This window comes from Echinops telfairi, unplaced genomic scaffold, assembly GCF_000313985.2.
Source record: "Echinops telfairi isolate 266 unplaced genomic scaffold, ASM31398v2 ScPeMD7_60;HRSCAF=208, whole genome shotgun sequence".
Lineage (NCBI taxonomy): Eukaryota > Metazoa > Chordata > Mammalia > Afrosoricida > Tenrecidae > Echinops > Echinops telfairi.
The window spans coordinates 510,333-527,002 of record NW_022103958.1 but is presented as its reverse complement, the minus strand read 5'-3'; the positions used below and the strand labels follow the sequence as shown (position 1 = coordinate 527,002).

At 36.9% G+C, this 16,670-nt stretch overlaps 1 protein-coding gene across 1 annotated transcript; it reads right to left on the bottom strand.

Annotated features, from left to right (window-relative positions):
* Positions 1-7,784: 7,784 nt before the first annotated feature.
* LOC101663423 (olfactory receptor 5T1-like) lies at positions 7,785-8,792 on the bottom strand. Its single transcript, XM_004708396.3, has one exon. It carries the CDS (start codon positions 8,769-8,771, stop codon positions 7,785-7,787), a length of 987 nt encoding a protein of 328 aa, XP_004708453.1. The 5' UTR covers positions 8,772-8,792.
* Between the last annotated feature and the right edge of the window lie 7,878 nt (positions 8,793-16,670).

Sequence of the window (16,670 nt, the reverse complement as noted above, 5' to 3'; positions counted from 1 at the left end):
ATAGATGCACTTGTAGTGGAAGAAGTAAGGCACGAATGCTCCTTAGCGGCAAGGATGGCAAGACTTCATTTTATGTACTTTGGACATATTGTCAGGAGGACCAGTCCCTGGAGAAGGACATCAATTTGGTAAGTGAAGGTGCAGTGAAAAGAAATCAAGCAGGCCCTCTACAAGACGAATTGACACTGTGGCTGCATCAAAGGGCTCAGGCATGGGAGCAATTGTGCTGATGATGCAGGACCATGTAGTGTCTTGTTCAGTTGTGCAGAGGATTGCTATGGGTTGGAACCTACTGGATGACACTTAACAACTCCAGGTAAGTGTTACAGTTTAGGAAACCCACGAAGACCATTCTGCTCTGTCCAATAAGGTCATAATAATGAATAAGAATAGACTCACTGACAGTGAATTCATTTTTGTTTGGTTTTAGGAGATTTTCAGGAGGATACTGTTTGCAGTAACAACCCCAAATTTACTTTTGGGTGTTCTCCTATAGATTCTGTCTGCATTGTACTTTTTCTGACTATTAATTGGCAAAGTGAAAAGCTTTGCCTTGAGGCACCATCTGTTTTAAAGTAGATTACTAGCACTCCCCATGCCGATCCAGGGAGAGGAAGCCTAGTATTACTCCTGTCTGTGTGCGTTTGATGGAATTTGGGGTACTAGAGCCCAAATTTAAGAGTCATTGTATTTTTAATCACCTCATACACATGGGAAAGTTGAACGCTGAATTAGGTAGACTGAAGAAGAATGGAAGCATTTTATTTATAGTGCTAGCAAAAGAAATTAAAGTACGGTGGAGTGTCAAAATAGCAAACAGTTCTGACTTGGGAGTAGCACAACCTGAATGCTCGTAGAAGCCAGGGTGGTGAGACTTTATCTCCTGTTTTTAGGAGAGGCGAGTTATCAGGAAAGACAAGTTCCTGGAAAAGGGCATCATTCTTGGTAAACTAGTAGGGCACAGGGGGGAAAAAAAGGTAGAAACTCAGTAAAAAAGATCAAGATAGTGATGCAACAATGGGTTCTAACATATCAACAATTGTGAGCTTGTTGAAAACCCAGGCAGTGATTCATTGGTCACTCTGAGTTGAAGGTAACCCTAACAACAACAAATGAATCTACATGATCATGATTCTTAAACTGACTGCCTTTGTCAGAGGTCCCTGAATCAATTATATACGTTTTTCTTTCTAGAATAATATATGTTTTCCAATAATGGTCTTTTCCCACTTCTATAGTCCTTCCTGGAACTCTTATTTGTTTACCACCAGTAGTGCTTTTGTGAAGATTTCCTTAGGACATCGTATCCAGTTGAAGTGGCCAGATTTCTGTAAATCCTTGGACACCATTGTGGCTTAGTACTGGAAGTCTGCTTTACATAGAGGAATTCTTTGACTTGTCTTGTTTAAGACTTATTACCTATGTCTCTATAACTGAGACTATAATTCAGTGGGTCTTCTTTTCTCCCCTTGAACAGTGTTAGGATGATTACATGAATAACATAGTGAAAGTTCTTATGTCATTGTAATATCTAATTATTATCTAATAAGCTGTCATTATGTCATTATCCAATAAACTGCATATAAGTTCTACTATAACCATTACTTATTCAAAGATTCTCTATTCATTCAGTAAATATGTCCAGGTAAACTATATGGTTCCTGGTATCATATGCTACAGTGTCACTGTAATGATATAGCTTTAGAGAATGCAAATATTCAAGAAAATCAATATCAATACTTGTTATGATATAGACCATTGTGATAATTTCTATGAAAAAGAAGGTTATGTAGAGACTTTGGACATCCATTCCGCCATAAATAATTATTTCTTGTGAGGAATATATTTTACTGAAATATCAAGAGTGAAAAGTATTTAACTCGATATTTATATAAATTTTTTTTTGGTATTAACTAACAAATTACAAATTTCTTTTTTGTGTGTATAAGAAAGAGCTTTATAGCAAAGAGTAATTGTATATTAAGAAAACATCCCATCCCAGTCCAGTTCAAGTCCATAGTCCTATATTAGCCTATATATCGAATGTCAGTCTATAAACTCCTCTTCAGACTCATGCAACACATGCAATGATGCTGAATGCAGGAAGATCACAGGCCAGTGGGTGGAAAGTCTTGTGATTCAGTGGCGGTGGAAGCACGTCAGCACTGGCATGGGTGTCCACATGGATCCTCCAGCTTCAGGGCTCTGGCTTCATCAGTGTAGCTCCATGAGGCTTGTCAACAGGAAAATGAAGCAGAGAGTCTGTGTGTCCCACCTCCAGGGAGGAAGACAGACATTCCCAGAATCCTCAGGAGAAGGCCATGCCCACACAGAGGCCACACTGGCTATGACTGATTAACAGGCTAGACTCCACCCCTTCACATGTTGACAGGAGATTATGTAACTGCAACAGGGGGTTAGGAACTTTTTTATTTTACCTGGTGGCCCTCAAGACTTGAAGGACTACCAGTGCCTCACAATTGTCTAACACATTTGAATTGTACTGAGCCATTTGTACTGCTTTATAATTTAACTGTTTATTTTTTGTGTTATATATCTATCTATCTATCTATCTAAATATATATTTATAAAATTATTAGCAATCTGGTTTTATCTCTCTAGAGAACTCTGTCTAACACAACCTCTTTCATGTCGTTTTGAGAATTACAGTGCATCTAACACAAGCATGGTGTTTTCAGTCAGCTCATATAAGTGGAAAGCTGGAGATACATTGCTGAGTTTAACATATGATGTTGGTGAAGAATATTGACAGTGCCATGGACTGCCAGAAAAAAACAACAAATTTGTCCTTGATGGAAGTACAAGTGGAATGCTTCTGAGAAACAAGGGTGGCAAGACTTCATCTCACACACTTTGGACACATTGTCACGAGGGACAAATCCCTGGAACATGACATCGTGCTTGGGAAGGTAGAGGGTCCTCAAAAACATCTACAATGTTCAAAAGAGACCATTTTATTTTTAAAAATAAAAGTTACTAACAAATTTCTTGCAAGTTGTTTTCCACTTCACCTGAGGAGAAAAAGGGGTACAGGAATTTTAATGCAGCTTAATTTGAAATGAATTTTTGTTTAAACATTCTTAGGGATAATTGTATGCAATTTTGTTGTTTCAGTATATTGATTATGTTATAAGGATAAATTACAATTAGACATTACTATACTGTTAACCTCAAAAGGACAATGAAGTCATCACTCAGGTGCAGGAGGCATCACACAAAGTGTAAGGGAAACACTCCAAATATATCATCATTCTATTAAATCACCTTTCTTTGGAATGGGTAAAAAATGTAACTTTTCCAGTCAGCTGGCCATGTAACTCTCTTTCAAGTTTCTTGGCAAAATGAGTAAGTGTTTCCAGCGCTTCATCAGTCTGTTGAAACATTTCAATTGGTATTCCATCAATTCCTGGAGCCTTCTTTTTGGCTAATGATTTGAGTGCAAATTGAGTTTATTCCTTCAGCAACATTGATTCTTATTCATATGTTACCTCCTGAAATGGTGGAAAGTCAACTAGTTCTTTTTGCACTGTCAATCTGTGTATTCGTTCCATCTTTTGATCATTCAAAATTTTGACTATCGAATCCTTCAGTATTCCAACGGGAGGCTTTTATTTATTTAGTTAGTTAGTTCTTTCAGTTTAAAATATGCTGAATGTGTTCTTTTTTATGACTTTTTAACTCTAGGTCTTTGTACATTTCATCATAATATTTTACTTTGTCTTCTCAAGCTGCCCTTTGAAAATTTCTATTCAGGTCTCTGACTTATCATTTTTTTTCCATTTGCCTTTGCTACTCTATGATTAAAAGCAAGTTTAAGTGTCTTTTGACATCTACTATAATCTGTATTTCTTGTCTTTTTAATTACGTTTTGCTTTCTTCATTAATGATGTTCTTGATGTCCTCCCAAAGTCCATAAGTTTGCCTGTCATTAATGTTAAATGCTGAAAATATGTCACTGAAGTGTTCTTGACATTCAGGTGGACTGAATTCAAGGTCACATTTTAGCTCTTGTAGACTTGTTTTTATTTTCTTCAGTTTAAACTTCAATTTACATATGAGCAATTGATAGTCTGTTCCTCAGCCAGCCCTGGCCTAGTTTTAGATGCTGGCACTGACTGTCTCCAGTATCTCTTCCCACAGATGTAGTGAATTTGATTCCTATGCATTCCATCTGGAGCAGTTCATGTGTATAGTCACCATTTGTGTAGCTGTGGAAAAGTATTTACTATGAACAAGCCATTGGTCTTAAGAAGTTCTATCATGTGATCTCCAGCTTTGTTCCTATCACCAAGACCTTATTTTTCAACTACTACTCCTTTCCTTTTTGTCTCCCACTTTTGAATTCCTATCACCTATAATTTATCAATGCATTTGAATTGCATGTTTGGTCAATTTCAGACTGCAGATATTGGTAGAACTCATCAATTTCTTCATCAATAACTATGTGTTCAATGCATACATTTGAATAATTGTTGTATTGACTGGATTTTCTGAAGGCAAGTAGACACAATTCTATCAGTGACCGCAATACACTCCATGATAAACTTTGAACTGTCCCTTTTGACAATGAATGTAACATCATTCCTCTTGATTTTGTTATTCTTGGTTGGTAGTCGGAGCATATTAGAGAAAAAAAATTCATAGAGATACTCAAATGTGTATAAGAAAGATCTTTATATACAAGAACAATTGAATATTGAGAAAACATCCCAGAGCAGTCTATAAGTCCAATATTAGCCCATATGTCTGATACCAATCTATAAAGTCCTCTTCAGACTCACAAAACACATGCAATGATAATAAATGCAGGAAGATCACAGGCCAGTGAGTGGGAGGTCTTGTGTATCAAGTGGCATTGTTAGCATCTCAGCTCTGGCAGGAGTCTCTACGTGGCTGCTCCAGCTCAGGGCACTAGTGTAGTTCCATGTGTCTCATTAGCTGCAATCTCTTCCAGGGAGTCAGTAGAGAGAAAATGTATCTCCTCCCTCCAATGAGGAATACAGGAATTCTCAGAATCCTCAGGAGAAAACATGCCCACACAGAGGCCTCATTGGTTATGCCCTGATTGACAGGCTAGATGCCACCCCTTCACTCTTAATCCTCTGAAATTGACAGATGATTATATAACATGGAACTATACATGGAATAGTAAATCAGAAGGTTTTTTTTTTAATTCAAAATGGCCAGTACTAATCCATTTCAGCTCACTAATGCCTAGAACATTGATCTTTGTGCATTCCATATTATCCTTGAAAATGTCCAACTTTCCTAGATTCATAGTTCATACATTTCAAGTTTTGATCATTAATTGATGCTTTTGGCTGTTTCCTCTCACCATGTGTCGTGCCTCATCAGCAAACAAAGATTCCAAATGGTTCACTCACACAAGATTTACTCCATTTAATTCACTATGGTCAGAGAACTTCGTGGAGGTAGCTCTTTCTCAGTAATATTTAGATTGTTCTCTGACCCAAGGGGCCCATTCTCTAGCACTATATCTGACAATGTTCTGCTTTGGTTCATAGGCATTCAATAACTGACAATGTTTAGATTCTATGAATAAGATTTTCAGTGACTATTTCTTCCAAATTGGGCAGTTGATTCCTTCTGTGTAGTCTGTTCTTAGCCTGGAAGCTCCGCTGAAATATCTTCATTTTTTGTGACTCTGCTTGCAATTGAAATACCAGTGACACAGCTTCTAGCATCACGCCAACACACAAGTCACTACCATATACCAAACTGATAAACAATGGAGCCAAGTCATGGTATTTTCAATCAATGCATGTACATGTGAAAGATGGATATTGGATAAGAAAGAAAAAAAATGGTTGTTTTTGAAAGATGGTGCTGGTGAAGAATATTGACAGTATCATGCACTACCAAAAGAACAAACAAATCTGTCTTAAAAGAAGTACAACCGCAATGCTCCTTAGAGACAAGGATGGCAAGACATCGTCTCCCATACGTTGAACATGCTGTCACACAAGAGCAGTCCCTGGAAAAGTACATCATTCTCGGAAAGGAAGGGGGACAACTGAAAAAGAGGAAGGCCCTGGACAAGATGAATCCGCACAGTGGCTGCAACAACGGGCTCAAACATTGTAACAATTGTGAAAACGGCACAGTACCAGGCAGTGCTTCATTATGCTGCACATGGGTCCCTGTAAGTGGGAACCAGCTTGATGGCATCTAACAATAACAACAAAAACCAGATGAAAGTAACGAGCCTTTTGTTTACTAACAATCAGACATATAAGACTGCATCCTCAGACTTATCTGGACCTGCCAGGAGATATCTTTATCAACTTGTTTGCTTGTGAGCATTGTAGCAAATTGTAAAACTTCCACAGAGGCTGAGGTGAGGTTCAAGGAAAACAATTAAGTAAGAGAATAAATAAAGTAAGTTGAGTAAGTAAAGTTACATTTTGAAGCCGCTTATACCTTTCTTATATAAAGACCATTTTAATAGAATCAGAAATGATTTTAAATTTCTGTGGCTCCAAACTGTGTAAGTTTTATTAGATAAACTATCTGTATTGCAAAAAAAAAGTCTGTATTTCATCTCTGTCATTGAATATAAATGTCATTTAAAGAAATTTTGAGTATAGAGTGAAACCACACTGTCCAGTTGTGCCCTTTTCCAAAAGAAATGTATAAGTTCTCTTTACGTATTCTATCAGAAAAATTATAAATTAAGTTTCTGAAATTTTATTGTAAACTCACATTTAAGAACTTCTCCTATAGGAATACGATTTTGATTACATGATTCTGATGATTTTGCTGTGGGTGGGACAGTAACAACATAACCAACACTGGTAGGAGGAAGAGTTAGTTTATTGTTGAAACAAGATATTATGTTTTCAATGAATATTGAAAGAAACCAATATTGAAATTAAAAATCATATTAAAAGTTAATTGGAAAATGCTGGAAAGAGTTGAGGTGAAGCATTTTCTTTCTCTGGGTCATGTTTATTGGGCCTAATGCATGACGTTCATACAAGGTGGTTCCTCATAGTCAGCGAGTAAAAGTAGCACTAGTAACTGAAGTAGAATATGAAAAAGGGTCAAGTAATGATAAGTTAGGTTTTCAGATTTAGGAATAGCCACCATTGCAGATTATTCTTTAAACTATGGATTTGTTTTTACTGAACCTTAAATATGTTCTTAAAAAATATTACAATCTAGTCTCTTGCTACTTTCAGGATAAAGCTAATCAATTTCTGTAACTGAACAATGACCAAGAAAACCTATAATAATGGAATCAAAGTCTGTAGTTCTGGGTTAAGTGATGCAGAAGGCATATCCAAACACCTAAATGGATTTGAATGTGTAAGAGTATATGGTGGTCCTTCAAAGAATGGGATATTAATAGGATATTAATTTCTAAATATTTTATGAAGACTTAGGATAGACAATGTGAGAATATGCAAAACCAGAGTTCTCAAGACATCACCATTAGCTAAGTAAAAATGAAGCTAAGCAAAACACTACACAACTGCTTCTCAGCCTTTTGCCTAAGACCAAGGATCAAAATACAGATGCATCAATTATTGTTCAATATGGGTCAACTCGTAAATAATAATAAGGGCAGATAAAGGGTACAACTTATATACACTTACAAAAGTTTGACTTGAAAGACTGGTATTAATCAGCTATATTTGGTAAGAAGACAAATTTAACTAAAAGCAAAGCCACTTTTTTCTCTAGCCTTAAAATATAGAAATGTGGATTGATACTTGACATTTCTTTTCAGTTCTACAATGTTAAAAATGTACCTTATTTATGAGCCAATTTCTATCAAACAGTTTTTTCATCGCTTCTTTTACATCTTTGTTCCTCAAGCTATAGATAATGGGATTTAGCATGGGAATCACAATGGTGTAAAATGTAGACACTATCATGTCATGGTCCAAAGCATAGCTGGAACTTGGCCGCACATACATGAAGAGGATTGTCCCATGATAAATGGACACTCCAGTTAGGTGAGCACCACAAGTGGAGAAGACTTTTCGTTGTCCTTCCGCAGAGCGCATCCTCAGAATGGCCAGAAGAATGAAAAGGTAGGAAATCAGGACAATCAAGATGGTGACTATCTCAATAGAACCCACAAAGTAGAAGAGGAGAAGTTGGTTGATGTGAGTGTCAGAACAGGAGATGGCAAGAATTGGGGGGATATCACAAAAGACATGTCTAATTTCACTGGATGCACAGAAGGAGAGGCTGAAAGTGGCAACAGTGTGTAGAGTGCCATGCAGGATACCACCAACAAATGAAGCCGTGATGAGTGGCACATAGACTCTGGGTGACATGTGAACCGCATACAGAAGTGGGTTGTAGATGGCTACGTAGCGATCATATGCCATTGCTGCCAAGAGGAAGCACTCTGTGGTCCCCAAAGTGACAAAGAGCAACATCTGTGCTGCACATCCAATGAAGGAAATGGATTTATTCTCTGCCAGGAAATTGACCAGCATTTTTGGGGTGACAACTGAGGAGTAGCAGGCATCTAACACAGATAATACGCTCAGAAAATAGTACATGGGAGTGTGCAGTCGTGAATCCACCATAACTAATACAACCAGTCCCAAATTCCCCACTAGGGTGAAAATATAAATAGTAAGAAAGAGTAAAAAGAGATAAACGTGAAGTTCGAAATCACCTGTGAAGCCCAACAGTGTAAATATGATGACTTCAGTATTGTTCTTCAACTGAATCTTGTATAGATCCATGCTTGTAGGCAACATTGACATTTCAGTTGGTATTTGTACGTTTGAGTGCAACTTTAGTTCTGAATAGCACAAATGGTTAACCTGTTTGTTGCTAACCGGATGGTTGGTGGTTAAATTCCACACAGAGACCCATGATAAGAAAAGAATGAGGATCTACTTCCAAAGAGAAGTCTTGAAAAGCTGTAGGGAGCACAGTTCTACTTTGAGTTGGAATTGACTGCACAGTAGCTGGTGAATGCTACAGTCTGTGAATCTGGTGCACCTAACTGCATGCTGTGTTTCTTAAAAGGGCGTGTGTCGTAATAAGCAAGGGTGGCATAGGTAGGAATAAAGTAGTCGGGCCCATGTGGATATCATTCCCTGTAAAAATAAAGGAAACCGTTTTTTTTAATATCTTGACTAAACTTTTGTGTCAAAAATCAACAGCCACACAAACAAATCTGTCACTGTATGTGGTTCTCAAATTACTACACCTTTACAATTTACAAGAATGAATGAACAGAGGTATTTTCAAGTCCCAAACATTATACATGAAAGCTTTATTAGATAAAATAGAACTTTCTACTTTATTAGATAAAATAAAACATAAGAGCGCAATCATTCTTGATTATCTGCAGTATGGATGAATGACTTGTCTTAATGTTTAAACCAACAAAAGAAACCCCCAACCCCAAAAGCTGTCAAGTCAGTTCTGACTCACAGAAAACCAACAGCCCTGAGCAGAACTGCTACATGAGGCTTCTGAGGCTTCAGATCTTAACGGAAGAAAATGGTGTCTTTCTTGTGAAGTGTGGGTGGCGGGTTCAAATCATTGCCTTTTTGGTTAGCAGCCTAATCCTTAACCTATTGGGCTATCAATGTTCCTTTGTGTCTTCCAAGAGTGAATAACATTTAAAGGAGGAAAATTATTGCGAATGATTGAAGTTTAAAATATTCTCAGCTAACTAGAAAGTAGATGAAGCTAGACTGACCTTTCAAGTTTTCTTAGAAGCTGTGACACCTATTACTTAGTAACCTTCTATCTCATAAAGATTTCACACTTATGTTTATAATTAAAAATTGATTGTCTAAACAGTTTGTCCATTTAACAGTGTTGTCTGGCAGTAACAAATTCTAAATTGTGAGGCGAGACTCACACTGATTATGGTGGTGAGATTAAATTGTCTGGAGTCAGAGAATCATGGGTTTGGTAGTTCTGTTATCATATAATTTATCTGTGGTGTAATTATATAACCTTGCAGCTTTGCAGTTATGTAATAGTGTAGTCAATCATTCCCTACAGTTTATGGTGTGATGTAATCATACTTTTGCTTTTGCTTTTCTTGCATAACCTAGATTCCTATAAACAACCTGTTCATTGGAACTTAACCTAGTTGATAAGTGTGAAACTGAGTGCATTTAATGTAAATAAGTATTATTTACACATAAATATTATAATACAAATATCTCATGATAATATGTAATTGAATTGTGTTGATTTCATTAATAAGATTATTAAAATTGATAAAATGGCACATTCATAGTTTTTTGGACATCACAACAAATAAAGATATGCTTTAAAAGTTCTCCGTTCTATCGGTCTTTCTCCCTCCGATGCTTCTGCTCCCACTTTCAAGAATCTATGGATCACAAACAAAAATATTTCCTGGAATCGGGACACCAAAAAAATGAGATAGGAAGAGTCACAGTGAAAGGAAAAAAAAAACTGAAAGAAAATGTATGGGGGATACATCCATTGATAACCTACTGTAGAAATGTATTGTAAACTCAACTGAAATTATAGTTCTCTATCAGCAGTAGGAGACATGTCTGCTAGACTGATTTTTACCATCACTCCACTGGTGTGTCTGCAAGAAGACAGCTAGGCAGAAAGTTAAGAACTTTATATGTGGACTAAAAATTTCTATTAAAATGTCAGATATAGCACCTATTGCCAGAGTGAGTTTGGGAAAGTAATGCCCTCCTTTTTGTACCAAAGAATAGGTAAGAGTGACAACATTTTTCCAAGATAATTTACTCACTTAAATGAATATGACATTCATGCAACAGTATCATGTAAGCAAACATACTGTCGTAATTTATTTCTTAAATTAAATTTTGACTATGTGTGAAAACTACAACATGACTTCCACATTTTATTCATCTGAAACAAAATAAACAGAAATTTTAAAATCTTTTTTTTTATCAAAGCATTGAGCAATGAATGAGCCACAAGCAGAAACTAAGGTGGTTTTCTTCACATGTACATGTTTAATATATAAGTATATATTAAAATATCATTGCATTGAAGGTAAGCTAATGAATCCCAATGGTCCATTATTTCAAGTATCATAAGACAGCTCTGTTACTGCATTGTCTCCAGACTCATCATGAAAATAACAGCATGTTTTACTTAAATGATCCTGAAACTTTCAAAGATGTAATTTTTCAGGCACCCTTGTTGTTTCGTCCATACAATTTTCATGAGCATATATTTTATACCAAACCAGGTCCCATTAGAGCCATTATCTACTTCATTGTAGGGAATCGTTGATTTGACAGAGAAAAAGTATGAGTTTAGTGACTTCAGCTGAGCTTCTGCAAAAAGGTATTATTGTTTACTAATCTATTAGAAATTAGTTTGTCATTCTGACAGTGTTAAAAGGGAAGTCCAAGCAGAAAAGAAGTTGCTTTCCTTCTAAACAAAAATGTGGAATATGAAGTTCACCCAGAAGCATCTTAGAAAAAAAGACCTGGTGCTCTCCGAGTTAGAATTGACCCGATGGCAATAAGTTTTGATGTACTTCTGGACAATGAGGCACTCAACATCCTATGGAACACAGTTCTACCGAGACATGCATGACTCCATGGTAATTGGTTCTGTTTTACAACCAGCTGATTTTACTTTAAGAGAGTACACAAAGTAAAGTATGTTCATGAGAACAGTAGTGCGAACACTAGACTTAAGAAGAAAGAAAACTGTGATGATTGCTCCCTTACATTGTTAAGTGTATTCTAGAGGTAAGGAGTCTTGTGAACATTATTTTGCATACTCTACATCGCCCAAGCCAAACTCACTGCCATCAAGTTAAAGCCAACTCATAGAGAAGCTATAGGACAGGGTAGAACTGGCCCCCGTGAGCTTCCCAGACTGGAACTCTATTGGAGAAAGCAAAACAAAACAACAAGCATCTTTCTCTCAGGGGGCTACTGGTGGCTTGGACCTTGCAGTTAGAAGCCTAACACAATTAGAACAGAATAATTTAACGCTCTTCTATAGATGAGAGAAATGAGACTCAGCTAAATGTAAAACTTGACCAACATCTCATAGATAATTACTAATGGAGCAAAGATACAAACCATATTTCTCTGATTCCACAGCTTAAACTATTTTCAATTGACTATATTGTCATCCAAGGAGCGCTCATTATGTGTTGGGTAGTTAACTTCAAGGTCAGCAGATGTACATACTCTGGGAAAAATACAAAGTTTTACACTCCTGTGATGAGTTACAATCTTGTTCACCAACTCGATAGCACTGAGGTTGAGTTTATATTGCAATATAATTTCTCATGTCATAATTCTGAAATCATAATCCTCTACAAATAATATAAAACTAAATTTGTACATATTTTAATTCATTTTAAACTCATTCAATTTTCATAGAGGATTTTTAAATATAGATATACTAAATTGATGTCTAGAAGAAAATAAGTTATATACCTACATAAGGAACAATGAAATTCCTGAAGTAGCACATAACCAATGATAGTTAAAATCTTATTTTTTTTCTCCATTTAATAACTTCCCTTATTTCAAATAGACCTGCTTAGTTGTATTACTCATAATCTGATTATTATCCATCACTAACTTGAAAGCAATTTTCTTACATTTCTTTTAGCCAAAATATGTAGGTCTCTTTTTTGTTTCCTTTGCTTTCTGCTTAGGAAGCATTCAACTTCCAATGTAAGTCCTAATTAATTTATATTGAATTAAATTAGAATCACCAAATATAAATTTAAATGTCAAGGTATATATTCTACTTAGGCATTCAAGGCTCAAACTTCTTTCATATATATATATGAAACATGTTCTCTTTTTATCTATGTTTTCTTCTTACCTTTTTAGCTGCTTACTTAGAGTATGATGTGATTATGTTTGGATACTTATACCAACTTCTTCAGCTGTCTTCTTCTAGTCCCCCGTGGATGTGCCAAGGAGAAAGAGTGGGAACTCTCTCTGGGACAAAAAGATAAGCCTTTGGGGGGTAGAGGGGTGGAGGGGTTATTTTCCATGGAATTACCAAGAGAATGGTTCTGGAACAATGAACTATTTGATAAAAATGTGTCCATGAGTCACTTTGGCCTCTGGAAAACTATTCCCTCCTTGGAGAAGTTTGTCGTATAAATTCGGAAAATAAATCTAGTGAACTAGAAGGTGCACTTAGCTCTGATGTTAATTAGCTGTGTTCATTGGTTAATAAATTATGTTTCCTGAAATGCAGTTTTCTTCTTCTGGGATTATCTGGTAACCTGCTTAATTACCTCAAAATCTTGTAAACAAGTATATAATTAAATAATAATAAAGGATAGTATATTGCAGAATTTATAACTGTTTAATAAAATAAATGCACTAATCTGGCTAATAAGGAGCTGTGGTGGTGCTGTGGGTTAAGTGTTGGACTGCTACTGCAAAGTTCAAAGCCAACAGCTGCTCGACAAAAGGAAGGCAAGGCTGTTTGCTCTCTTAAAGGTGTACATCCTTTAGACATTTAGATATAGGGTCATGATACATCAGAATTCACTTGATGGTAGTGGAAGCTTTGTAAATGATAAGGGTCATAGATGTAAATTACCTGTGTACTGTGTATCCAGGGAGAGGAAATTAAGAGCAATTTTCTGAAATAAGCAAGAGAGCATTTTATATACTAAAATCAACAAACAAACCAACAGCAGCAGCAGCAATAAAACCTTACTGTCACAGGGGTCAATTCTGACTCATAGCAAACCAATAGGACAGAATAAAACATCCCCAGTGGGTTGCCACTGTAAATACTTTTTAAACAGTTTTATTGGTTAATTTCATTTTTATAACACATAGTACCTTCTCAAAAAAGCTTTTAAAGGAAGACTTGAATAGGTATGCAATTTATTTCATTACTGCAGCTAGATTTGTTGCTTCCAATCTGAATGCCCCTCAGAAGCATCTGTAGAATTTTAAAACAAACGTGCTGTTGATATTTGCTTGTCTATCAATGTTAAATTTTTCTTTGGTTCTACATGTGAGCCCACATGCATATTTGTGTGCATGCATTTAGTGTACATGTATGGATGTGTGTGATAGTAATCAGGATTTTAGGCTCATTAATGTTAAATGCCTTTGCTTTTCTTCAGCTTGCTTTGTCTCAGATTTATGTAATCCTTCTTTAATACTTATTTATTTTGCTTGCTCTTTCATTATGGAGGACTATCAGTCTGTTTTCTCTAGAGGAAGTTAAATCCAGTGATATTTATATGTGTACCTAAATAGAGAAATTCTTATCAAAATAATGACACAGTTGTAAAAATGGGCAAGACCATGTCCAGGCAGGTTCCAATTCCATGGGTCACATGCCCGGGGGCTCTTCCCTACTTGCTTGATGTTAAGAGGAGATAAACCCACGGAGTTTGTGGCTGTGGAGGTGCATGAGTCCTAAATCAGTTGGCAGGTTCATGACTACTTTCAGGATTAGCTTGCAATCTGGCAAGCCTTTGGCTCCAGTCTAAAGAAACCAGGTTGATGAGTTAGCTGCAGGATTCAGACGCAGCAAAAAGCAACATCTCTCACAGTGTTCAATGAAATTGAAAGTTCACACACCCCAAGGGGACTTTATTTAAATTATATCTGGGCTGTGAACTGTGTAAGGGTGCATATTCCCCTTTAATCTTATCCCAATATGGAGGGTTACAACTGATTGACTATGATTACATCGTGCTAGATCAGGTCCCAGAGAATTAGTTGGTGTTAATTGCAATACTACTGAGAATCCGAACCTAGGGAAGTGTTATAAAACTTTAAGTATCACAAGGGTTTAAGCAAATATCATAGTTTCAATTGTTCTATGATATTACTATTTTATTTTGATATTTCTGTTAATTTTTAGTGCAAAAGTTTAACCAAGAAATAAAATTGCTCATTTTATTTTTAGAGGAAATTATAACCACATGGGTCCAATTACTTTATCTTGACTCATAGGGATCCTATGAGTACAACAGAATGAAACCCTACTGACTATAAAGGGAACAGAACACATAAAACACATGACATATGGGATACTCCAGATCAACAAATATTTCTTTCTTTTCCTATATAAAGTATGAATTTTATAGTTTTCTATCATTTGAACAATACACCATTTAATAAACACAAATCCATAAGTGATCACACCAAACACTTTAAAACTTAAACAGTTGAATATAATGAATCTGAATAACTAACTACACACACTTGTGCCAGATATTGAAATTGCTCTATCACAGTTTTGACAGTTCATAAAACCAGAGACAAAGGGATGATGTGAAACTCCTGTGCTAGCGGCAATCGGCTGGCAGGGCCATGATAAAGGTGTTGAAGGAAAGTCGGGCACCCATCAGGAACCTATGGGAAAACTCCTAGGCTTCAGTGATGTGACATCACACAGGTGCACCTGAACTCCGCCCATAAAGTCAACCATTACCTTGAACCTTGCCCTCTCAAGTAGGAGGATAAAGGCAGAGCCCAAAGTGTGGTGGGTCTCTTGTTTGACTCGTTTAGCTCTCTGGGGATTTCCTGCTCTTGGTTCTACACATTTGGTTCTGTGCCATCTTCAGTTGAGAACTCTCGTGTAGACCCTGTGTGGCCTTACATGCTTTTCACAACAGTTTTTAAGTTCATAAATTTTTCACACAATTCCTACATTTAAAATAAGCTTGTAGGCTATGCCTGTCAATCTCGTATTAACACCTCCTGAGATTCACTTTAGAATATTTCAGTATAAGACTAACCTAGATTTTAGTGAGCATTGCCATCCCATAGATCTTTTCCTAACCTTACCTAAATGTGCACCTATTTTATTTCTTCCACAAGCCATCAGTTTACATATGACACCGAGCCAAGATTGCCATCCCCAGGATCATAGATGCCGGGACCACCACCTCAACCCCATTCACCATGGGCTCCAAGTGGATGACAACCCCTCCCAAGAGAGCAGGAAGGATGTGGACCCAAAGCCCCACTTTGTATCCATTTTCCAGCAGGAAGTAGCCAGGGAACTGTCTACTCCCAGTATCTCCCAATGATTTGGGTCCATACTCCTTCAGTGGGGAATGACAGGTAGTGAGATAGTTTTGGTTTATTGTACCAACCTGACTGATAAACACATGTGGGATTAATTGAAGGGCGGAGAGATAAATGGCTCAGTCAGTCTCGCCTTTCTAGTTATCAGGTTTCATGCACCTTGATGATTGGACCAGTGTGCAGCTGTGTTAGCTTTTTCTCTTCCTCGATTTTCAAGCTACACTACCTGTGGGACACCTAACCCGTGGACTGTGTCGCTGTAGTTTGAGGTTCCTTCAATACCTGCTTTGCCATGCTGCTGAAGTATACATTGCTTGAGCTAGGGACTGCCGGACGCTGTCACCTGGCTGACTGGTGATCACCTGCCTTGATGTTTGCTGCCTGTGGCCAGATAGCCTGAATTGCTGTTCTATAGAGGACTACCAAGCGGAGTTCAAGACTTGAAGGATTGCCAGTGTATGAGCTGACTCAAGGAAGTGAGTTGCATTGAGTCATTTGTACTGCTCTTTAGATTAATTGTTTATTTCTTATGATATTATATATATGAAATCATTAGTGTCCTGGATTTGCTTCTCTAGAGAACCCTGTCTAACATAGGTAGTTAGACTAGGGTCAACATGGGGGCGG